This window comes from Bubalus kerabau, chromosome 17 (assembly GCF_029407905.1).
Source record: "Bubalus kerabau isolate K-KA32 ecotype Philippines breed swamp buffalo chromosome 17, PCC_UOA_SB_1v2, whole genome shotgun sequence".
Lineage (NCBI taxonomy): Eukaryota > Metazoa > Chordata > Mammalia > Artiodactyla > Bovidae > Bubalus > Bubalus kerabau.
In genome coordinates, this window is record NC_073640.1 from 49,699,227 (window position 1) to 49,722,765 (window position 23,539).

Sequence of the window (23,539 nt, forward strand, 5' to 3'; positions counted from 1 at the left end):
TCTCAAACCGCTCCTCAGAGCTCTGAGTCCCCAGCAGGGAGGCTGAGTCCTGAAGGCTGGCATGCAGGGCAGGGCCCTGGGGGAAGCAGGGTTGGGCGGGGGCGGGGTGGGGGTTAACCGGTCAGCGAGGGGAACAGTGGGGGTCCCAGGGGGTCCCTGGTCAGAGGAGAGGCAGCCAGGGAAATTGGGGTTGGTGACAACTGGGGGGAAGGGTCAAGGGTGAGCAAATGGACAATGGCGCAGGACTTGGGGTATCCATACTGTTGATCTGGGCTCCAGGCTGTGGTCCAGGCTGACCCTGGCTGTGGGGCTGTGCCCTGGGCAGAGGCCAGGGTGGGGACTCGGGCTGCTGCCTAGAGTCAAGCTGCTGCCCGAGTCCCAGGTGGCACCCCTCTGGATTCTGCTGTGGCCCATGACCTGCAGAGAGCGATGGCAGAGGGCTGGCGTGGGTGGCCCACAGCTCCCTCGGTCCTCCAAGTGCCTGTCCTCGCTCCTGCCTAGGATGGGGAGGGGCCTAGGGACATCACAGCGGGCCACAGGCCCGGGTGCAGTCTTGGCTCTGGGAATCACTTCACAGTACAGTGTCTCTGGGCTTGCAGACCAGCCAGTTGGAAATGGGGCAGGGGCACAGCCGAGCTCTGCTCAGCGCCTGCCCCCATCCCCTCTGGGCCCTCTAACCTGGTAGAGAACCCTGCGGTGGAGGGCACTGTATGGCCCAGTCCCTTGGGGAGCTCACCTCAGAGGCCGAGTCCTGTGGAGAGGAGGCTGGGTGTGGGACACAGGCCCTGCCTGAGGTTCCATGGCTGCCACCCTCCCCTGCCCGCCTGTCCTGTACCTGAGCCATGGCCTCCCGCAGCAGGTATCGTGTACTCTGCAGGCTGCCACAGCGGTCAGCAGGCCCTAGGCCCAGCCCAGCCCGAACCAGGGCCTGGTAGGGGGCTGGCACCAGGGGGTCCAGGGCCGGGCTCTCACCCGCCTCCAGTTTAGCCTTCACCTCAGGCCCTTTTCTTCCAGCCCAGGGCAGCTCTCCTGTGAGGAAGTATGATTGGGGGACCCAACTGAGGTAGGGGGCCTCAGTGGGGCTGGGAGCGGCGTTACTCACTGACCCGTGAAGACCTCCTGGGCCAAGATGCAGAAGCTGTAGAGGTCTGAGGTGGCCGCAGGCGTGTCACCGCGGATGAGCTCCAGTGGCAGCCATGGGTACAGTTCGGGAGGTGGGGGCAGCCCTGGGCCTGGGCCTCCCCAGGGGTAACCCTGCCGCGGCCTGTGGAGGCCAAGGGACCTGGTGAGTCAGCGGCTGCTGGACGGGGCCACGGGCAGGACAGGGAGGCAGGCACTCACCTGGGCTGCAGCCAGCGTTGGTGCAGTGGGCGCCCGTGCTCCAGGCCGCCCACCTTGGCCAGGCCTGGCCGCACCAGCTGCACAGCATGGGAGCTGAGGCCGCCGTGAGCACGCCAGCGGGCCTGCAGGAACAGCAGGGCCTCCAGCACCTGCAGCAGCAGGTGGCCCGGCAGCAGGCCTGGCACGAGGTGGGGGGGTCCTCCTTCTCGTGGGCCCTGGGGGTGTAGCACCACATGCAGGGAGCCCAGCCACACGGGTTCGAAGAGAAGGCACAGCCCCGATAGGTCCTCCGAGGGGCTCAGTGCCATCAGCAGCAGCAGGCTGGGGTGGTGCAGGGCACTGGGCAGGAGGAGAACAGGCCACTCGTGAGGAGGCCCCAGCCCGCCCAGCCGGGAGCTGACCATCTGCCTCAGCCACCGGACAGAGGAGAAACAGTGACCCCGGGTCATACAGCCTGGCAGTGGTGGGGCCAGCACCACTGTCCGTGGCACCCTCCCAACACCCACTCCTCTCCGAGGCCTACAGAACTGGGCGCCCACTTTCCCGTTGTGAGGTGGGTCACTCCAGTAGGAGGGCTCCATGCCAAGTGCTGGCCCAGGGGTGATGGCTGCAACTGCGGCCACCACCACATTCCCTGGTCATCGATTTCCAGAACACTCAAGTTGGGCAGGGCGGGTAGAAGACGGCGGCCTGGGGGGCCAGCTGGAGGGACCCACCTGCAGTGTTGAAGGTCAGCCAACAGCACATCAGCCTGGGCTCCTGGCACCTTCGGCTGCCGCACGGTCACGGGGTGGCCCCTCCACAGGAGGCTGGAGGAAGGCAGAGGGGAGAGAGTGCAGGTCTGAGACAAGGGGTTTCCCGGTGAGGGGGGCAGGAGGGCTGGACTCTTCCCAGCTCTGCTGGACACCAAGCAGGGTGTCGGAGGGGCTCTCTCACTTGGCCATGAGGGTGTGGGAGCTGCTCCTGTAGGTTCGGTCGGGCTCGCCCTGCGCTGGCAGCAGCTCCTTGGGGTCCACGAGGGGTACACCTGTTACCAGGCCCAGTGGCCACAGGCTGCTCAGCTGGGGGTGGGGAGCAGGACCGTGAGGCAGGAAGAGGACAGACACCATGGTCCCCACTCCCTCCAACATCTGCTTACCTGGCCAAACCCTAAGGCAGGGACATGGGGGGGTCTCCTGGTCTGCTCCGGCCTCCATGCCCTGAGGTAAAGGGCCGTCTGAGAGCAAGTCCAGGGTAACCAGGCGTGGTGGGTAGGCAGGCCTCAGGACGTGCACCGTTACCTGTTCGCCTGCACCAGACGCAGACCACCACACAGGCTGTGTCCAGAGCTGGCCTGCCACTGGCCCAGGGAGACAGCGGGCGCCAACTCACTGCCATGCACCAGGGCTGACATGTGGGCCCGGCACAGCTGTAACAGTTCCAGCATCTGGACGGGGCGGGGAGCACGTGGGGTGAGGTGGGGTGCGGGGCCCGGCCCTGAGGCCCTCAGCCCACCCTGGCCACAGCTCACCTCCCAGCTCTGTTTGGCACCACCTTGTTCTGCCCAGTCCTGAGGGCTGTGCCCCTGCTGGTCACGCAGACGCAGGTCGCCGCCTGCCTGCAGCAGGTGTAGGAGCACCAGGCTACGGCCCGAGAAGGCGCCCGCGTGCACAGGGGTGCTGCCATCCAGGCAGCGGCTGCAGCAGAACAGCGAGCACAGGAATGGGTTAGGAAAGGGACGGAACAGGGACAGGAGGTGGCAGGAGGGGAGCATGGAGAGATACGGGGGTCACTATGCTCGTGGGAAGAGGGCATCAGGATGGCGGGCTCACTTGGGGACATAGCAGAGTCCCTGAAAGAGTGAGAGGATGGCAGTGAGCATGGAGGCACCAGGAAGATGGGAATAGTTTCTGGAGGACAAGAAGGGGTTAACTGAGAGAGCAAGATGGGTCACCGGGGATGGGAGGGGGTCTGAGGGAGAGAGGTCTCTGGGGAAGACAGCCCTGGCTCTCTGGGGCTCAGACTCAGGGCGCTGGGAGTGTGGGGCATCACCATGTGTCCACGTACTGGTTGGGGTTGGCACCAGAGGCCAGCAGGAGCTGCACGGCCGAGCTGTGACCCAGCAGCGCCGAGAGGTAGAGCGCCGTCTGCCCGGCCGAGTTCTCGCCGTCTACCTGGACGACTGAGGGGCAGCGAGGCTTAGGACTATCCCTGCCCCTTACTCCAGGGGCAGAGGTCCTGGCAACACCTTTCCCAATTCCCAGCCTCCACAATCCCTCCCTGACTGGGTGACCCTCGGCTCCAGATTCCACCTCTGTGTCCTGGAACCGCCACCTTCCAGCCGCTGGGGACTCTGCCTCAGAATCCATCTCAACACACTCCTCACCACTAAGTCCACAGAACTGGAACAAGGTGATGTCTACTTGCCCTGCCAACATCCACCCCACCCCCATCCCAGAGGTGTCAAAATCACACAAAGAGGGGTTTCCCTGGTAGCTCAGTAAAGAATCCGCCTGCCAATGCAGGAGACACATGTTCAATCCCTGGTCTGGGAAGATCCCACATGCCGTGGAGCAACTAAGCCTGTGCACCACAGCTACTGAGCCTGTGCTCTAGAGCCTGGGAGCCTCAACTACTGAGCCCCACTGCCCAGAGTCCGTGCTCCACAAAAAGAGAAGCCACCGCAATGAGAAGCCTGTGGAGCACAACTAGAGAAAAAGCCTGCACATCAGTGAAGACCCAGCACAGCCACAAATAAATAAATTTTAAAAATCGCACAAAGGTACCCAGGGCAAGAGGGCAAGGCTAATTTTTATGAGGCAAAATATGACCTTAACTCCAAAACCAGATGAGAGTTCCAGAACCAGAAATGAAGTCATACATCAATTCAATTTATGATCATACATGCAAAGCCCCTAAATAAAGTAAAAGGGGTAACCCAATTGATTTATTCCCAGAAAGCAAGGATGAATCAACAAAAGAAAATCTATCAATGTAAAAAAAACACATTCACAAATTAAAAAATAAAAATCACATTTAACTGTATCAGTAGATACAGAAAAAGCACTTGGTAAAATTCAATGCCAAAAAACAAAAAAATTCAATGCCTACTTATGATTAGAAAAAAAAAATCTACCTCAGAAAACTAAGAATAGATGGAAAGTTTCTTACTTGATAAAAATTACAAACCAAAACCCAAGAGCAAGCAAAGTACCTAATGCAGAAACATAAGACTCTTCTCTTTAATATCAAGAATAAAAAAAAAGATGTCCAATGATAACAAGGTTTAGGAGTTCTGGTCAACACCTTATGACAGAAAAAAGAGACTGTGGTTTAAAGACTGAATAGCTGAGACCAAACTGTTACTGTCTGCAGATAACAATAAAGTAAAAGAATCAACACACACTTACAACTATTAAGCAAGCTCAGACAGTGGCTGGATACACAATCAACTTACAAAAATCAGTGAACAGCAGAAACTGTAAGTTTGATCATGTTAATTTCCTGCCTACAACTCCAGGGGTTTCCGATTACACACAGAACAAAATCCAACAAAATTCACACCACTCCTAAGGCCTGTTCCTGTCTGCAGTCGCTGCCTCCCTGAGTCCTTTGGCTCCCTGCTGCTACTTACATATCCCCAGTTTTGGGGTTTGTGGGGGTTTTTTTTGCTTTTAAAATTTACTTTTAACTGGAGAATAATTGCTTTACGATACTGTGTACCCAGTTTGTTTTGATTTTAGGGCCTTTGCACTGGCTATTCCCTCTGAAGTGCTTGTTCCCCAGCTGTTTCCATGACTGGCTCTTATGCTGTGGGACCCAAGTATCAACCCATTTGAAAGGCCATCCTTCCAGGGTGTCTCCCTCATTCTCATCACTCTCTTAAATTCTCATTATGGATTTAATTCACAATGATCTGGAGGGTCATTCTCGCCCCTAAGTCTCCATCACAGACAACAGCGCCTTGGCACATGACAGGTGCCTGATACACAATTGTTAACAGGTCAACTGAAGTTGCATCCTTTCTGCTCCTTGATCTCATTCCCCGAGGCAGTTTCAGTAGCCAAACTCACCTCTCCGCAGGAGTCGGGTGAGGCCCCACCTTGGGCCCCCAGCCACAGCCAGGCGATGCAGACGGCCCACCTGGCTTTCTGGATCCGGAACAGAGCCCAGCTCCACATGGAATCGAGAACGCAGTGAGGGCATCTGTGGACTCCGTCAGCTCCTGGCCAGGAATCAGTGAGCAGGTCTCATGAGGGCAGGAGGACATGAAGGACTAGATCTCTGGGAGCAATAAAGACAGAGCTGGCTGTGAGTCTTGGGGGGCAGTCTGAGAATTAAAGGTGATTTGGGAGGGGTGTGATTTGGAGAGAGGCATCTGAATGAGAAATAAGAAGGTCAGGAGTTCAGGGGAGTCTGGGAGTGAAAAGAAGCTAAGGAAATCTGCTCTCTGTGGCAGAGGAGTAGTAAGGGCTATGAGGATAGGAGTCAGGGGCTTGGGAAGAGTGTCTGAAGACTACTTAGGGGCCGGAGGAAGAAGGCTCTGAGGGTTAGGACCTGAGAGGGAGGTGCAGTCTACAGGCTGTGAGACAGGAGTGTCCAAGGAAGGAGGACAGCCTGAGGGCAGGGTCTGCAGGCTGGGAAAGGGCCTTGAGGAGGGGTAGGGGGCGGTGGCTGGGGTCCGCAGGCTGGGAAAGGGTCTGAGGGCTGGGGGCATGGACTGAGCTTTAGGGAAGTGTTTGTGTACTAGGATGGGGTCTATGGATTAGAAGCGACGGAAGAAAGAAGGAGTCTGAAGATGTATCTGTGGGCTGGGAGAAAAGTGTGCAGAACTGAGAGCAAGGCTGAGAAAGGAGTGGGGTCTGTGGGCACAAGATGGGTGGGAAGGGAGAATGGGGGCGGGGTTCTGTGGGCTGGGGGAGGGGCATGGTGGCCAGCTGGGGGACCAGTCCCCTCAGCTTTGCACCTACCGTTGGGCTCCGACAGTGATCACCATGTGACTGCCACGTGACCCCACGCTGACGTTCCGGAGGTCTAGGCGGCAATTCCAGGCGCATGCGCATCAGTGATCGCCAGCTATCTTTGCGCTTGCGCGCAGGAGCGTCTCTTATGTCCCTGAGGCGACCCGGTAGAAAAGACTGCAATGTCCACCCCCAGAGCTGTGGCTGCTCCCTAATGTTACTGCCTTGTTGTTTGGAATGCCCAGCCTTTCACCATCCCTGTTTTTCGCTGTCTTCCCATGCTTCTCATGTCAACCCCACGGGCAGTTTCCTGTTCGTCTCTGCCCCGGGCTCTCTTCTTTGCCCCACAGGTAGGCTCCTCAGTGTGCTGGACACCTCTCCCTGGATGTCCCCTGGGACCTTCACACCCACCCGGCCCCACACTGGCTTCAGTATCTCCTCCAAACTGCATTTCCTGCCAGATCCCCATCTTAAGAGTTGGTCCCACTGTCCCCTCTCACCCAGAGCCCTGGGTCTCACCCTGAATGTCTCCCTCATATTCTGGCTATCAGCTCCATGGCCCTTCCACTCAGTCTTCTGGTGGTTCTTTCCACTAGTCCACCCATCATGTGACAGCCAGGGGACTCTTAACTAAAGTCTTACCTGACTCTGTCCCTTCCCTATTTCAAACCTTCCTGACTCCCTAGTGAACTTGGACAGAGTTGAAGCCCTGCAGTGTGGCACCTAAGACTGCATCATCTGCCCCCGCCCATCCTTGTCTCCCCATTCCCCAGTCTGTTTGTGCACATGCCCTTGGCTTTGAATGCTCTTCTCAATATTTACTTGGTTATTCTTGGGAATTCTCTGGGAAGCCCTCTTGATCACCAGGTGTCTCCTCTGGCCTCCTTCAGCCTCTGGGCTTTCCCCAAGGTTGCCCAGATACCCCTGAGCTCACCCATCACAGCCCTGATCACCCTGGGCTGTCACTGCCTGAAGGTGGTCTGTCTACCCCTACTGGACTGAAAACCCGGTGAGGCCAGGCCTGGGGTTGTGTTGGTCTCTGCTGTGTCCCCAGCATTATTTACCTGAGAGCCTAGCTTAGAAGGAGACTCAGTAAATGCTTATTAAGAGAGAGAGTGGTTTGCTCTTCTCTCTGTCTCTCCCTGGACGTGTGGCCTTAGCCTAGCCTCTAGATTTCAGTGTTTCAGTGTCTGCTCTTCATCTGTGCTGTTTACCCGGGTGTCCACAGGAGTGAAGAAAATTCCCATGTCAGCCACTGACTGGTTGAGTACAGCTGACCCCAGGCCCTTTGCAGGATAGACTGCCTCAGGGTTGGGGGGGGGACCTCCTTAGTCTTTGATCAATGCCCTCGCTGTGCTCTAGGGTCATCTAAAGATCCTTCTTGAGCCACAGAGCCCCCAAACTTGGGCTGGCTGAGGTCAAAATGAGCCCTTCCCCAAAGAGTTGGCTTTGGTGCAAGGCAGCTGCCTGGGCAACAGCTCAAGAACTTTATTGACCACGTGACTCCTGGGGGTGCTAATGGGGGGATACCCTCAGGCCCCGCCCCAGCAGCCTCCGTCGAAGTTCTTGGCTGAGCAGCTCCTGTTCCCTGCGGGCACCCCGTAGTACACTTCGGTTCTCCTGGGCCCTCCGGATCAGGTAAGGGATCACCTCCTCCAGGGAGCCATAGGGGATGGACTTGTACACAGCATAGCCAGCCTGCCCTGGAGGGAGAGTATTGGCAGGGTGTGGGCTCAAGTTTGGCAAGAGGCTCCCATAGGCTCCATCTAGAACAGAGACTTCCATTTCTGAGAGCATGACAGATTAGGTGAGTTGGACAAAATCTCCTGCTGAAAAAACTAAAACTCCTGGAGTAAACATTAAAATAAAAATTCTCAAAGTTATAAAAATGCTGCAAAGAGAATAAAGTGAAAGTGAAAGTCACTCAGTCGTGTCCAACTCTTTGCAACCCCATGGACTATACAGTCCATGGAATTCTCCAAGCCAGAATACTGGAGTAGGTAGCCTTACCCTTCTCCAGGGGATCTTCCCAACCCAGTTTTTGAACCCAGGTTTCCTGATTGCAGGTGGATTCTCTTATCAGCTGAGTCACAATGGAAGCCCAAGAATACTGGAGTGGGTAGCATATCCCTTCTCCGGGGGAATCTTCCTGACCCAGGAATCGAACCGCAGTCTCCTGCACTGTAGATGAATTCTTTACCAACTGAACTATTAAGGAAGCAAAGAGAATAAGGAATTTACTAATTCAAGAATTAAGAGAAAATGAGGGGCTTCTCTTGTGGCTCAGTGGTAGAGAATCTGCCTGCCAGTGCAGGAGAGACGGGTTCAATCCCTGGTCCGGGAAGATCCCACATGCCACTGGACAACTAAGCCCTCGTGCCACAAGTACTGACCCCGCCTGCTGTGACTACTGAAGCCCCCATGCCTAGAGCCCGTGCTCTGCAACAAGAGAAACTGCAATGAGAAGCCCGTGCACTGCAACTAGAAAGTAACCCCCTGCTCACCACAGCTAGAGAAGAGACCACGCAGCAATGAAGACTTAGCACGGCCAAAAATAAATTTTAAAAAAATTTTTCTTAAAAAAGAGAGAGAACCCAGAGCAAAGGATTACACGAGAAGCGTTTCTTTCCTGAGGGCAAAACTGAGTTTCTGTCTAATGACTTCAAAGTTAAGGGGGTACAGAAATGGAGGCCTAAGGCCTGACCAGGATTGAGTTATAAAGGAGAGTTTCCCCAGATTAAGTGTGAACCCCAAAATCTAGACCCTAAAAGTAAGAGTTAACAAGAAGTCAACTCTCCCATAAGGAAGGTTGGCCTTGACCGTAAACAGAGCAAGGAAGGAAACAGAAGTCCATCTCTGAGAAGTTGTGGCCATGGGTTGCGTGCGTGTGTGCCCAGTCACTTCAGTCGTTGTCAGACTTTGCCCACAAGGCTATGGACTGTTAGCCCACAAGGCTCCTCTGTTCATGAGATTCTTCAGGCAAGAATACTGGAGTGAGTTGCCATGCCCTCCTCCAGGGGATCTTCCTGACCCAGGGATTGAACCTGCATCTCCTGCATTGCAGGCAGATTCTTTACTACTGAGCCACTCTGGAATCCCATTACTGTAAGTTAGTCTCCTAAAATATTTGCAGCCCCAGTGTGGATCCTTGAGATAGCTCAAGAAACCTCAAGCTGTGAATTTAGGGTACAGTGATTTTGTACCCCTTAGTGCCTGGCAGAAGAAAACATAAATCTTCTGGTCTCAGGCCCTGGGGAACAACACAGTAAAGATAACAAAGCAGACAGGAAACAAGATACCAAGATCAAAAACCAAGATACCAAGATCAAGACAAAAACAACAGCGCACAGATGCAGAGACATAGGCCCACGAGGCCCTCAGATATGGGACAGACCTCTCTGAGGGCCTGCCACTGGGCCGGCTGCAGGCTGACGGGAGCCTGGCCAGGCATCATCTGGGAATGGGAGAAGGGATCTGTTTGGGAGGGAATGAGGCTGGGGCAGGTTAGGTGGGAGGTGGGAGTAGGGGCTGGGAGGGACGGATCACTCACATACCCAGTGCCAAGGAGACATGGTCACACATCCCCAGAAGTTGTCCAAAGCAGACTGGCCCATCTGGAGGAATGCCCAGCTCCCACATGCTACAGAAAAGGTCACATCATCAATCCAGACAGTGGCTGGATCCCCCATGACACACTCATATGGCTCTTCTAGTTATTCAAATATTGAAGTATTTCCAAACTCACTGATAAATAACCATGGCCCTGGGACCTCTGATATCTCACTGGTAAGTCTCAGCTCCTTTCCTGAAATATTTGGACTTCCCTGCTGCTGCTGCCAAGTCACTTCAGTCATGTCTGATTCTGTGCAACCCCATAGACGGCAGCCCACCAGGCTCCCCCGTCCCTGGGATTCTCCAGGCAAGAACACTGGAATGGGTTGCCATTTCCTTCTCCAATGCATGAAAGTGAAAAGTGAAAGTGATGTCACTCAGTCGTGTCCGACCCTCAGTGACCCCATGGACTGCAGCCTTCCAGGTTCCTCCGTCCATGGGATTTTCCAGGCAAGAGTACTGGAGTGGGTTGCCATTGCCTTCTCCGTTGGACTTCCCTATTCCCCAGCAAATAAGGGGCAGTTCCTTGTTCAGCTGGAGCCTACAGGTGTAGCAGGGGTTAAATATTTTGAATATTCTCCCCAGACCTCCTTTGAACCTACTGGCCCCCACAGTCCCTCCCCTTGTCAACCACCCTTTGGGCGCTTATTTTCATTCCCCTACTTCATACCGCTTGGTTGCCTGGTGAACAGAGTCCTCATTGTGGGAAGCCACCATCAGGTGGCACATGGGGCCACGATGGGACACCTGGGTCAGCATCAGCTCCAGACAGCGGCTGTAACTGAAGGGAGATGAAGGATCAGCTTATGGCACCTGGTGAGTTAGGGTCAGGCCGCAGAGACCGGGGATTTATGTCCTTGAGGGGTAGGGTGCCTAAGGGCAAGGACCCTGAAGTCAGGAAGTACCTACATCCCACCTGCCTCAGCTGTGAGGCACATCTTCTTACTGAGCCTTTTTATTCCCTTTAACAACACACATTCATCTGTTAGCATTGTTGTGGGGATGGAGTGAGATGAGGGTAGACCTAAAGTCTTTGGCACAATGGCAGTCTCACAGCAAAGGGCCATGTCACAGGAGATGACATTTACCCACTGACATTCACTTCAGCAACGTCTACAGAGCAGAGTTAGCAACACCCCAAATGTCTGTAAGTGGGAGACTGGCTAAATGAACACCCAGAAGATAGTGGAGGGCCCCTGTGGGGGCAGGAAACCCCCCCCCACCTGCCATGATTGGATGGGGATGTGGGTGGAAGTGAGCTGTATCAGCCTGTTCATTTTTGTGTCATTTTGATTTTTTTTTTTTTCGGGCTGTGCAGAGAGTGGCATGTGGGATCTTAGTTCTTCAACCAGAGATCAAACCCAGGCCCCTCAAAGTGGAAGCATGGAGTCCTAACCTCTGGACCATCAGGTAAGTCCCCTTTTTGATTTTTGAATCACGTGAATGTATTATTTATTTAAAATCTCTATTAAAACGTTAATGGTACTATGCTGGAGAAGATGTGGAGAAATTGGAATTCTCCTACTGTGCTAGTGTGAGTCTAAAAGGCTGGGAAACCTTTTGGAAACACTTTGGGAAACCATCTGGCACTTCCTCAAAAAGTTAAACATGGAGTGACTATAGGACCCAGCAATTCCAGTCCTAGAGAGTTGGACTTTTAAGAGAATTTAAAATGTGAATTTACCAAAAAATATGTACATGAATGTTCAAAGCAGCACTATCCACAATTGACAAAAAGTGTAAACAATGCAAATATCCATCAATTGATGAATGGATAAATCAAATGCGGCCTCTCCATACAATGAAATATTATTCAACCATAACAAGGAATGAAGCACTGACACACACTACAACATGGCTGAACCTTAAATACGTTATGCTGAGTGAAAGAAGCCAGGTACCGAAGGTCACGTATTATGTGACTCCACTAATATGAGATGTCCAGAATAGACAAATCCATAGTGACAAAAAGTAGATTAATGGCTTCCAGGGCCTAAGGGGATGGGAATTATGAGTGACTGCTAATGGATATTTGCATTAGCAAATCAGCAAATAGAAGGGGGAAAGGTGGAAGCAGTGACAGATTTTCTCTTCTTGGGCTCCAAAATCACTGCATGGTGATTGCAGCCATGAAATTAGAAGATGGTTGCTTCTTGGCAGGAAAGCTATGACAGCCCTAGACAGTGTTTAAAAAGCAAAGACATCACTTTGCTGACAAAGGTCTATATAGTCAAGGATATGGTCTTTCCAGTAGTCATGTACAGATGAGAGAGCTGGACTATAAAGAAGGCTGAGTGCCAAAGAAATGATGCTTTCGAACTGCGGTGCTGCAGATGACTCTTGAGAGTCCCTTGGAAAGCAAAGAGATCCAACCAGTCAATCCTAAAGGAAATCAACCCTGAATACTCTGGAAGGACTGATGCTGAAGCTGAAACTCCAGTACTTTGCAAACAGCTGACTCACTGGAAAAGACCCTGATGCTGGGAAAGATTGAAGGGAGAAGGAGAAGAGGGTGACAGAGGATGAGATGGTTGGATGGCATCACTGATTTGCCCAAGTTCACTAGTCATGAACTTGGGCAAACTCTTGGAGATGGTGAGGGACAGGGAAGCCTGGCGTGCTGAAGTCCATGGTGTCTCAAAGAGTCGGACACAACTCGGCTGCTGAACAAAAACAGCTGATGGATATGGTTTGCCTTTGGCTGTGCCATGTCTGTCTGTCTGTCTGTCTGTCTGTTTGTTTTGCTTAAGGATGTGGGACCTTAGTTCCCAGACCAGGGATCGAGCCCATGTCCCCTGCAGTGGACCCTCAGAGTCTTAACCACTGGACCACCTGGGAAGTCCTGGAGTTTCTTTTTGAGATGATGAAAATGTTCTGGAATTGGTGATGATGGCTGCAAAATTTAATGAATATACTAAAAACCACTGAATTGTAGTTTAAAATAGCAAATTGTATAGTATGTGAATTATATCTCAGTAAAAAAAAATGATTCCAAATGATTAAGCCCATAGGATACAAATGTGACTAGGCTTCATGGGCTTTGGATGCAAGCTTAGCCTTCGTGGCTTGGCCACTTTCTGTGCGAGCTTGGTAAGTCCCTGTGGCTCTACAGACCCCTCCTTGTCCACTGGGAAATGGAATCAGGCTTTGAAAGCTCCATGAGAACAGAGCCTGGGGTCCAGCTGGATTGCTACCACAACCAGAATCCAACACTGATCTGAAACAAGTGATCAGCAAGTGTGTATTGAAAGAACAAATCTTTTCTTCTCAGGGCCACGAGATGGTGGCCCCAGGAGCTCAGCCATGTCTTGCCTGTGATTTGAGGTGTATCAGAATGAGGGTTCTAGAGTCAGTCTGCATGTGCTAAGTCACTTCAGTTGTGTCCAACTCTGTGACCCGATGGACTGCAGCCCGCCAGGCTTCTTTGTCCGTGGGATTCTCCAGGTGAGAACAATGGAGTGGGTTGCCATGCCCTCCTCCAGGGGATCTTCATGACCCAGGGATCGAACCTGCATCTCTTGCATTGGGAGGAGGGTTCTTTACTGCTACCACCACCAGGGAACCCAGTCTGCCAAGGCTCAAACCTTGGCACTGCCACTCACTAGCTTTGCACCCTTGGGTAAGAGATGTCACGTCTCTGAGCCTGTTTCATCCTCTGTGAAATAGAGAGAGAGCAATAGCATCTACTGCTTGGGGTCGTTTACTCCTTCATTCACCATACCTGTACCGAGCACCTCCCATGGAGCAGCAGTGTTAAGCACTGAGGACTCAGCAGTGAACAAGTTAGAAAACCCTGCCCTCCTGGGCCCATGCTTTCATGGGAGAGAAAGACAATGAGCAACTGAATGCCAAAGCTCTGCTGCCAATAAGTTCTGGGAGAAAAATCAATCTAAGAAGAGAGGGTGTGGTGTGTGTCAGTTTTTGGTAGGGAGGGCAAGAAGGTCCCCTGAGAAGGTCCCAAAAAGTAAAGACCTAAGAAGGTGAGTGACTGAGTCCTGCCATGCAGCCATCTGGAGGGAGAAGGTTCTGGGCAGTGGGAACAAGAAGTGCAATGTCCCTGGGGTCATCAAGGAGGCCAGTGTGGCTGGAGTGAAGTGAGTGAGGGGGCAGGACTGCAGGCCACTGCAAGGATCTGGGGTTTATCGAGGGTGTGCTGGGAGCTATGGGAGGATTTGAATTGAGGAGGGAGATTTGACACAGGTATTAACAGGCTCCCCACTGGCAACAGGTTGGGGAGGGGTGACAGAGAAGGGAGCAGGCTGCTGTTCAGGTAGGAAGCGACAGTCTCCTGGTCGGGGAAAGAGAGTGACCTGTAGACGCACGTAGGTTGCTGGACACTGTGGGGAATGAGCTCTAATGGAAGGTTAGATGCTAATGCTCTTCCTCTCGAGGCCGGCAGAGGATGAGATGGCTAGATAGCATCACTGACTCACTGGATGTGAATTTGAGCAAACTCCAGGAGACAGTGAAGGACAGGGAAGCCTGGCGTGCTGCCAAGCCATGGGGTCACAGAGTCAGACACGACTTAGCTACTGAACAACCACAGCAACAATTATTCATCTTAGAGGCCGGCCTGCCCCGTCCCACCTCTGACTGGTAGCCTCATAGTCAGGCTGAGTGGGATCTTCGGTTCCCTGGAGCCGGGCCGTCTCTCTCTCCTTGTCCAGATATGCCCCTCGTACCAACTTCACCCCAAAGGCCAGGCCAGCCCTGTCTGCAGCCTCAGCGTCCCGCCTCAGCCGCTCGTAGGTGTCCTGGTGGAGCACATGGGCGGCTTCAGATCAAGGCTCTGGGACCCCGGCCTGCAGCCCCTTGTCCCCAACCACACCCCCCGTCCCCGGAGTGCACCACACACCTTCAGATAGGCCTGGTAAGTGTTCCACACCCAGGGCCCCCCTTCCCCGGAGCTGTTCCAGCGCGTGGCCAGGGCAGCCACCAGCAGAGAGAGTGCCGGGTTCAGGGAGGTGTACTCAGCATCCACCAGGAGCCTCACACACTGGGCCCGGGCGTGCTGAGGGTGAGAGGGACTGCGGTCGGGCCCCAGGGGTGACCAGCAGGCAGGTGCGGTGGAGGCAGGCCTCGGCCGAAGCTGTTACCTGTACCACCCGGTGCAAGCGACTCAGGGAGGCCTGGAGGTGTCGTGTTTGCTCGGTGTTGAGGCAGGAGACCCGGAGGTCCTGGGGGGCAGCGGGGAGGCAAGGCTGCTCACTCCTTCTGGACCCTTCCAGAGCCCAAGCCTCCTCTCCCCCACCAGCAGGCAGGGAAAAAAGTTTAGAAATTACTAGAAATCTGGAAAGCAGCTGTATCATATAGATACTATTTATTGAGGTATAATACATGGATGGACGGGCTTCCCAGGTGGTGCTAGTGGTAAAGAACTTGCCTGCCAATGCAGGTAAAGAGACGCCAGTTCTATCCCTGGGCCGGGAAGATCCCCTGGAGGAGGGGACGGCAACCCACTGCAGTATTCTTGCCTGGGAAATGCCATGGACAGAGGAGCCTGGCCAGTTACAGTCCCATGGGGTCACACAGAGTCGGACATGACTGAAGAGACTTAGCACGCACACTCACACACACACACACACACACACACACACACGGGTTGAGAGCCCAGAATTTGAGTTTGAGTTTTGGCTCCACCATTCACTGTGTGGCCTTGAACAAATGTAACCTCTCTGGGCCTCAATGTTCTCCTCTGTAAAATGGGGATGATTATAGTATCTACCTCATTCAGTTGCTGTGTGGATAAAAATGGCCTGGCCATAAACAGGACAGGACAGGGCCAGCATATGATAAGCACTCAGTGTTTTTGTTGTTTTGTGCGTGCTCAGTTGTGTCTGACTGTTTGAGACCCCATGGACCATAGCCCGCCAGGCTCCTCTGTCCATGGGATTTCCCGGGCAAGAATACTGGGGCGGGTTGCCATTTCCTACTCCAGGGGATCTTCCTGATCCAGGGATCAAACCCACGTCTCTTGCACCTCCTGCTTTGGCAGGCAGATTCTTTAGCAGTGTGCCACCTGGGGAGCCCTAAGCACTCAGTACATGTTGTTATTGTTATAATAATAGGTGACTTCAAATGCCATCTTATAATCTTCACAATGATCCTAGTAGGCAGATATTATTCCAAGCTCCGTTTTCCAGTGAGAAAACCAAAGCTGGGAAAGTGAAGTGACTTGGAATTAGCATCTAGGAACAGTAACCAGCTCCTAATAAGAGCTGTGAGTGTTACTTTGCATTAGTTTCTCAGGATGTCTCACTGCAACTCACAAGGCTCCCCTGGTCTGATGCCTTATTCTACCTCCTCCCACCCTTCGCCTCGCTCACTGCTCTCCAGCCTCACTGGCCTCCCGGCTACTCTTTGAACATGCCAAGTACCTTCCCACCTCAGAGCCTTTGCTCTGGCTGTTCCTTCCACCTGGAACACTGTTCCCCTAGATGTCCATCCACCCCACTCCAACCTCTCAGCGGGGTCTTTATTTTCTCTGGTTTGAATTTGCAGCTCCCTAGCTGGGGCTTTCCCTTCCCCTTCCTCAGCCTTATTTTTCCCTACAATACTCGTTTTTTAAAAATTAATTTATTTATCTGGCTGCACAGGGTCTTAGTTGCAGCATGCAGGATCTTTTAGTTGTAGCACTCGAGCTCTTAGCTGTCAGATTTGGGATCTAGTTTCCTAACAGGGATCTGATCTGCACCCCCTGCATTAGGAGCATGGAGTCTTAGCCACTGGACCACCAGAGAAGTCCTTGTTGTTGTTCGGTCGCTAAGTCATGTCTGATTCTTTGCAAGCCCATGGACTGCAGCACAATAGGCTTACTTGTCCTTCACTATCTCTCAGAGTGTGCCCAAACTCATGTCCATTGAGTTGGTGATGCCATCCAACCATCTCATTCTACAATGCTTATTTATACTTGTTACATATCCGCTTTGAGTTTTTTTTTTTTTAATAATTAAACATTCTTCACACACTTATGAATAGAGTGAAGAGAGGGCAGTATTTTTCTGTGTCTGTCTCTGCACCACCCTCCACATCTGAATCCAAGATCACTTCTAATAAACAGGAACCTTTCAGAAGAGCTCAAGTGAAAAGGCAACTTACTAATACAGGAAGACTCTTGGAACCCAATTTCTAATGTATGTACTTCATCTGCATTAATTTCTGTGATTCCCTGAAACAATTAAGTAAACATAATTTCCAATTTACAAATAAGGAAACTGAGACCCAGAGGGTAACCTAACCTTTAAAAAGAACGAATTTCCAGGCTGGGTGCACTTGCGCCCCCTCCCTACCACGTGACCAGCAGCCGAGCAAGTCTGCACTCAGCTTTGGTTTTTTGTCTTAACTTTTTATTGGACTCTTTTTGGCTTTTATTGTTGCTTTTTGGGGCTTCCCCAATGGCTCAGTGGTAAAGAATCCACCTGCCAATGCAAGAGACTTGGAGACACAGGTTCAGTCCGTGGGTTGAGAAGCTCCTCTGGAGGAGGAAATGGCAACTCACTCCAGTATTCTTGCCTGGAGAATCTCATGGACAGAGAAACCTGGTGAGCTACAGTCCATGGGGTCTCAAAAGAGTCAGGCAAGACTGAGCACAGCACAGCACACAGAGTTGCCTTACAATGATGTGTTAATTTCTGCTATACATCTAAGTGAATCAGCCATACATATACATATTGTCCTTTTTTGGATTTCTTTCCCATGTAAGTCACCATAAAGCATTGAGTAGAGTTCTCTGTGCTATACAGCAAGTTCTCATTAGTTATCTACATTACATATAATACTGTATATGATTGCCAGAAGAAATATCAATAACCTCAGATATGCAGATGACACCACCCTTATGGCAGAAAGCAAAGAAGAACTAAAGAGCCTCTTGATGAAAGTGAAAGAGGAGAGTGAAAAAGTTGGCTTAAAACTCAACATTCAGAAAACTAAGATCATAGCATCCAGTCCCATCACTTCATAGCAAATAGATGGGGAAACAATGGAAACAGTGAGATACTTTATTTTCTTGGGCTCCAAAATCACTGCAGATGGTGGCTGCAGCCATAAAATTAAAAGACACTTGCTCCTTGGAAGAAAAGTTATGACCAACTTAGATAGCATATTAGAAAGCAGAGATATTACTTTGCCACCAAGGGTCTGTCTAGTCAAAGCTATGGTTTTTCCAGTGGTCATGTATGGATGTGAGAGTTGGACTATAAAGAAAGCTGAGTGCCAAAGAATTGATGCTTTTGAACTGTGGTGTTGAGACCCTTGAGAGTCCCTTGGACTGCAAGGAGACCCAACCAGTCCATTCTAAAGGAGATCAGTCCTCAATATTCATTGGAAGCACTGATGCTGAAGCTGAAACTCCAGTACTTTGGCCACCTGATACAAAGAACTGACTCATTTGAAAAGACCCTGATGCTGGGAAAGATTGAAGGCAGGAGGAGAAAGGGATGACAGAGGATGAGATGGTTGGATGGCATCACCGACTCTATGGACATGAGTTTGAGTAAACTCTGGGAGTTGGTGATGGTCAGGGAAGCCTGGCATGCTGCAGTCCATGGGGTCGCAAAGAGTCAGACACAACTGAGCAACTGAACTGAACTGATATATGTCAATCCCAATCTCCCAGTTCATCCTACCCCCCGCCTTTGGTATCCATACATTTGTACTCTATATCTTTGTCTCTATTTCTGCTTTGCAGTAGGTTCATCTGTACCATTTTTCTAGATTCCACATATATGCATTAATGTAAGATATTTGTTTTTCTCTTTGGCTTTGATTTGAATGATTGTCTCTTTCAAGTAAGTGCCTCAAGGACATCTATTTTGTTTATCTTGATCAGCATCCCCACCCCTCAATGGACATGAGTTTGAGCAAGCTCTGGGAGATGGTGAAGGACAGGGAAGCCTGGTGTGCTGCAGTTCATGGGGTTGCAAAGAGTCAGATATGACTGAGTGACTGAACAACAGTCTCCACCCCTAGCATAGCACCTGGAACATAGTACATGTTCAACAGACATTTAAGGAATTGTTACACATTTGTAACAGAGATCTTCCCTGGTGGCTCAGATGGTAAAGAATCTGCCTGCAATGCTGGAAACCTGGGTTTAATCCCTGGGTCGGGAAGATTCCCCTGGAGAAGGGAATGGCAACCCACTCCAGTAATTCTTGCCTGGAGAATTCCATGGACAGAGGAGCCTGGCGGGCTACAGTCCATGGGGTCGCAAAGAGTTGGACATGACTGGCTAATGCACACAGTTCTCAGTCTTCTTATGGGGATTCCACATGAATGTGAGCTTCTGGTGACTCAGGAAGTCCAGTTGGGTTCAGAGAAAACCCAACTGGGGTTGGGTTTTCAGGGAAAGTTAAAAAAGAGGAACAGGTGGAATTCTGTTATGGCCAACAGGACTCCTTCCCAGGCGGCGCTAGTGGTAAAGGATCTGCCTGCCAATGCAGGAGATACAAGAGACATGGGTTCAACCCCTGGGTTGGGAAGATCCCCTGAAGGAGGGCATGACAACCCACTCCAATATTCTTGCCTGGAGAATCCCATGGATAGAGGAGCCTGGAGGGCTACAGTCCATAGGGTCACAAAGAGTTGGACAAAACTGAAGTGACTTAGCACACACACACACACTCATGGCCAACAGGATGGATATGGACCACATCTTGGGGAAGAAGTCTCTCTCCAGGAGGAGGGAGGAGCAAGGAGCACCTACCTGCCCAGTGCTTCTCCCCAGTCAGGAAATCGTCCCCTGCTGTGGGGCAGCGTCCGGGGGAGTTCTGGGGTGTGCGCAGCTGGTGGACCCTCACAGGGGGCCGACCCGGCCCTCATTCACCCTTCACCACCGTCTGAGGTGGCGATTACTGTCACCCCCGTTTTACGGGGGAAGCAGAGGTCAAGACACAGAGAGGTGAAGTTACTCATCTAAAGTCACACAGCTTGACCTAGGATTTAAACCTCAGCTTCTCCAGAGCCTGAGTACTTAACCGTCACCATGTACACCCACCCACAGGCAGAGAGGAAATGCTTCCCTCAAATATATGCAAAGCCATTAGGACAGTGCTCAGCACGTTGTGAGTGGTCGGTAAGTTCTCCACCGTTAATATGTTGTTCCAAACTCACCTGCTTCATTTATTTATTCATTCATTTGACATGTTTATCATATCCTGTCTAGGTGCTAGGGCCTGGGACGTGACCGTGAACAGGACAGTCATAAATTGTGCTGGGGAACCGGTGACTGTGAAGACCAAGGATGGGTGGGGGCTGGGATCTGGGGTGGGGATGGCAGGGCGGCTCTGACATGGGGACAGGAAGAAGGGACAGCTTTAGGGAGACACAGGCCAGTGTGGGACCCAGTGGGTGTGAGAAGTCTGGGGGACACCCAAGGGGAAGTTTGGTGCAGGGGGAGGGTCAGGGGAAAGGCTGGGCCTGGAGACAGGTGGGCATCATTAGTGCAAAGCGGGGAAACTGAGGCTGAAGGGGTGGGTGAGAAGGCCCTTTCAAGGGGAGTGAGGAGCAAGCCTGGGCCTCACCCTGGGGAACCTCCATATTTGAGTATCAGGCAGAGTAAACTTAACGAAGACTGAGGATGAGCCGGGAGCGATGGAAAATGAGGAACACCAGGTCTGATGGTGTTGGGGAAGACAAGGGAAGTGAGGGACACAGAAGGAGCAGGGCCCCTTTGTCATCGTGAAGATGCCAGCTTGGCAAGGGTTTTAGTCCTGAAAACTGCCCTGGGAAGAAATTACTACCATTGCCACATGCGAGTGAAAAGCTCATGAAGGGGTGAAGCTTGTTACGCTCCAAAGCTGATCCTTTAAGCACTGCTTCTATGTGTTCTGTGATGCATTAAAAAAAAAAAATACAAATTAAAAAATAAACATCAGCAGGTCCCAGGTAGTGTTATTTGGCAGTGATGGAGACTCAGAGGCTACCTGGGTGCCCATCCCAGGAGAGGTAAACCAGGCGGCCAGAAGCCCAAATTAGAAACAATGGATTAGGACTTCCCTTGTGGTTCAGGGGTTAAGAATCCGCCTGCTGATACAGCGGATGTGGGTTTGATTCCTGGTCTGGAAAGACTCCACATGACTTGGAGCAACTAAGCCCGTGCACCACAACTACTGAAGCCCAGGCACCCTAGAACCTGTGCTCCGCACCAAGAGAAGCCTCCGCAGTGAGGAATCCCACACACCACAATTAGAGTGTCCCCCGCTCTCCCCAGCTAGAGAATGTCCAAGAGCAGCAATGGAGACCCAGGACAGCCAAAAAGAAAAAAAACAAGTAGTTAAAAAAAACACAATGGATTAGATGTATACAGAGATGATTGGAGGGATCTAAAAATCAGAGTGCTCAGTGGAAAAACGTAAGAAACAGGATGCAACAGATAACATAATGTTGTTTAGTCGCAAAGTCGTGTCTGACTCTTTATGACCCCATAGACTGTGGTGTGCCAGGCTTCTCTGTCCTTCACTATCTCCAGGAGTTTCCTCAAACTCATGTTCATTGAGTTGGTGATGCTGTCTAACCACCTCATCCTCTGCCGCCTCCTTCTCCTCCTGCTCTCAATCTTTCCCAGAATCAGTCTTTTTCAACACAATGATGAATGTTACTTGTAGATGTTTAAAACTATACCCAACCCCAGATTGATAGAGAAGGGCACAAAGGGACTTTCTGCAGGGATGGAAATGTTCTGTACGTTGATAGGGATTATAGTAGCTCCAGTGTGTATTTGTCAAAGCTCATCAAAAAGTACATTTAGAATGTATGCATCTCACTGTGTATAAATTTTACCTGAAAAGAAATGACTGCTGAGCTCTAGTTGGTGATATACATTTTGAAGCATTTGGGGAGAGAAGCGTGCTGATGTCTGCAAATTACTTTGAAATGCATCAGAAAATAAGATGGGTGGGTGGATGGATAGAGGAATGGATATGATTTTAAAGCAACAATAGCAGGTGTTCACCATAAAATTCTGTTGATTTTTCTGTATGTTTGAAAATTTTCATAATAAAATGTTGGAAAAATATGCCCCCAAATAGCATATATTTGGCAAAACCACATCATGATAACAAAGAGATGTATATTATACAAGGTGAAGTGATTACTGATGGCAGGGAAGGTAGAAATAAGATACGGAAATAAAGAATAAATGAAAGAACAAATGAGTGAATGAATGAACCAAAACTCCGCTGGTCTAATCATAGCTCCTAGCTAGTTAGCATACACTAGCGTAGCTGAGTTGATTGAAAAAATATTGGTTACTTTTTTATTGGTAAAGAGCTACTGTCTTAATTGATCCTACTAGAGCTCCCAGCTCCCAGGCCCCTAGCCTAGAATCCCCAGGTGACCCATATTCCGGTTACTCTCCAGCCATGCCCCAGGGCAGTAACCCCATTTATTCTGATAGTTCTAAGCCTGGGAAGTAGAGATAGATAGTTAAATATTTAGAACATTCTGCTGGCTGGTGTCTGCTGCCTCTGCAGTCCCCACCAACCATTCCTCTCCCCCAACCTGTGGTCCTTACCTGTCCAGAGTCCATGGCTTCTGCCAGCCTCTCGGGGCTCAGCTCCAAAGAATCCCCTGGCCTTCGGACCCACGAGGTGAGCTGCTTCTGGAATGGTATGGCGGGTGGGGCGGTGAGGGGGACCTGGTGGGCAGCCGCCCCTCCCCTCCCACCCGGCCCACCCCTTACACAGAGCCGAGTGCTCATCAGCGCCGTCATCTTCAGCTGCATCAGGGCATTTCCCGTTGGGTCAGGGGTCTCCAGGAGGCCTCGTGACAGGTCCACGCATCGCAGCATCGCACTGAGGTTCCCTTCATACCAGGCCTCGCTGCCCAGCCGGCAGGCATCAGGGCTGGGAGCCCACTAGCCCCCTTCCCACCAGCCTCCCGGCCTCCCTGGGCCCGGGCCCCCCTACTCACCCTGTCTTGACAGCCGAGTCTGGCTCCTCCTCAGTGGGCACTGCCAGCAGAGGCCGCAGGCCTAGGTTCTGGAGCTGTAGGACACAGCTCCTCACCTCCTCGGGGGTCTCACCAGCCACAAACTGCCCGTAGATGGATGCTCGGAGAAGCGCACCGGAGAGCCGGGAGCCCAGGAGTCGCTGAGACCAGGCTTGGAGCTGGGGTGACAGGGAGCAGGGGCTCAGAACCAGGCCCCAGGAACTTCCTAGGCTAGTTCCCCCAGGATTGCTGCTCACCACCAGGCCATGGGTGACCAGAGGCGGCCAGGCACACAGCCGTAGCACCAGCAAAGCCCGGGTCAGTTCTCCCGTGCTCTTGAGGTGGAAGGCCCCACCATCAAAGCTGAGGGGCTGCAAGCTCCCCGGGGAGGGGCCAGCTCGGGAGCAGAGCACACGACAGGTCTGAAGCATCAGGAACCCTTCACCACTTCCACACTGGAGCAGGGGGCTTTGGAGGCAGCTGGTCCACCCAGTGCCCCTTGTCCGGCCAGGGACAGTGACTGATTAACCAGACAGTAGCCAGGGAAAGGCAAATCTTTAGGATCACAGACTCCTTGAAGGGCAGTTAATTATTAACTTATAGGGACATAGTTCAGAATAATGGGGACAGGAAAGGAAAGCCCCCCTCAAAACCTCAATGACCCTCAGTATAACAGCTCACAATTGTTAGTCACCCATCATATGCCAATGGGTATT

General features: G+C 51.9%; 2 protein-coding genes across 3 annotated transcripts; both read right to left on the reverse strand.

The window, feature by feature from the left end:
• Positions 1–673: 673 nt before the first annotated feature.
• On the reverse strand, positions 674–5,596 carry LOC129630637 (inactive serine/threonine-protein kinase TEX14-like). Its single transcript, XM_055551144.1, has 10 exons — positions 5,394–5,596; positions 3,388–3,502; positions 2,852–3,017; positions 2,713–2,767; positions 2,480–2,601; positions 2,278–2,402; positions 2,058–2,150; positions 1,342–1,680; positions 1,107–1,264; positions 674–1,029 (listed from the first exon to the last, which is right to left on the reverse strand). Exons 1-10 carry the CDS (start codon positions 5,524–5,526, stop codon positions 674–676), a joined length of 1,662 nt encoding a protein of 553 aa, XP_055407119.1. The 5' UTR covers positions 5,527–5,596.
• Positions 5,597–7,688: 2,092 nt separating this feature from the next.
• Positions 7,689–23,254, reverse strand: PRODH2 (proline dehydrogenase 2). Of its 2 annotated transcripts, XM_055553261.1 has the most exons (10): positions 23,081–23,254; positions 22,806–23,002; positions 22,576–22,714; positions 22,408–22,494; positions 14,990–15,070; positions 14,749–14,904; positions 14,481–14,647; positions 10,564–10,674; positions 9,836–9,921; positions 7,689–7,984 (listed from the first exon to the last, which is right to left on the reverse strand). In XM_055553261.1, the coding sequence occupies exons 1-10, from the start codon at positions 23,252–23,254 to the stop codon at positions 7,797–7,799; spliced, it is 1,386 nt and encodes a 461-aa protein (XP_055409236.1). In that variant the 3' UTR covers positions 7,689–7,796. The 2 variants fall into 2 exon arrangements, with proteins under 2 accessions (XP_055409236.1, XP_055409237.1); XM_055553262.1 differs by lacking the exon at positions 14,749–14,904.
• Positions 23,255–23,539: the final 285 nt, after the last annotated feature.

Coding starts and splice junctions, on each gene's coding strand:
- LOC129630637 (XM_055551144.1), bottom strand. CDS start 5,526: ATGCCCTCACTGCGTTCTCGATTCCATGTGGAGCTGGGCTCTGTTCCG. Junction 3,018..3,387: donor TCTGGTGCCAACCCCAACCA/GTACGTGGACAC, acceptor GTTCTGCTGCAG/CCGCTGCCTGGATGGCAGCA. Junction 2,151..2,277: donor TCCCACACCCTCATGGCCAA/GTGAGAGAGCCC, acceptor GCCTTCCTCCAG/CCTCCTGTGGAGGGGCCACC.
- PRODH2 (XM_055553261.1), bottom strand. CDS start 23,254: ATGCTTCAGACCTGTCGTGTGCTCTGCTCCCGAGCTGGCCCCTCCCCG. Junction 22,715..22,805: donor GACTCGGCTGTCAAGACAGG/GTGAGTAGGGGG, acceptor CCGGCTGGGCAG/CGAGGCCTGGTATGAAGGGA. Junction 15,071..22,407: donor AAGCCATGGACTCTGGACAG/GTAAGGACCACA, acceptor GCTGCCCCCCAG/GACCTCCGGGTCTCCTGCCT.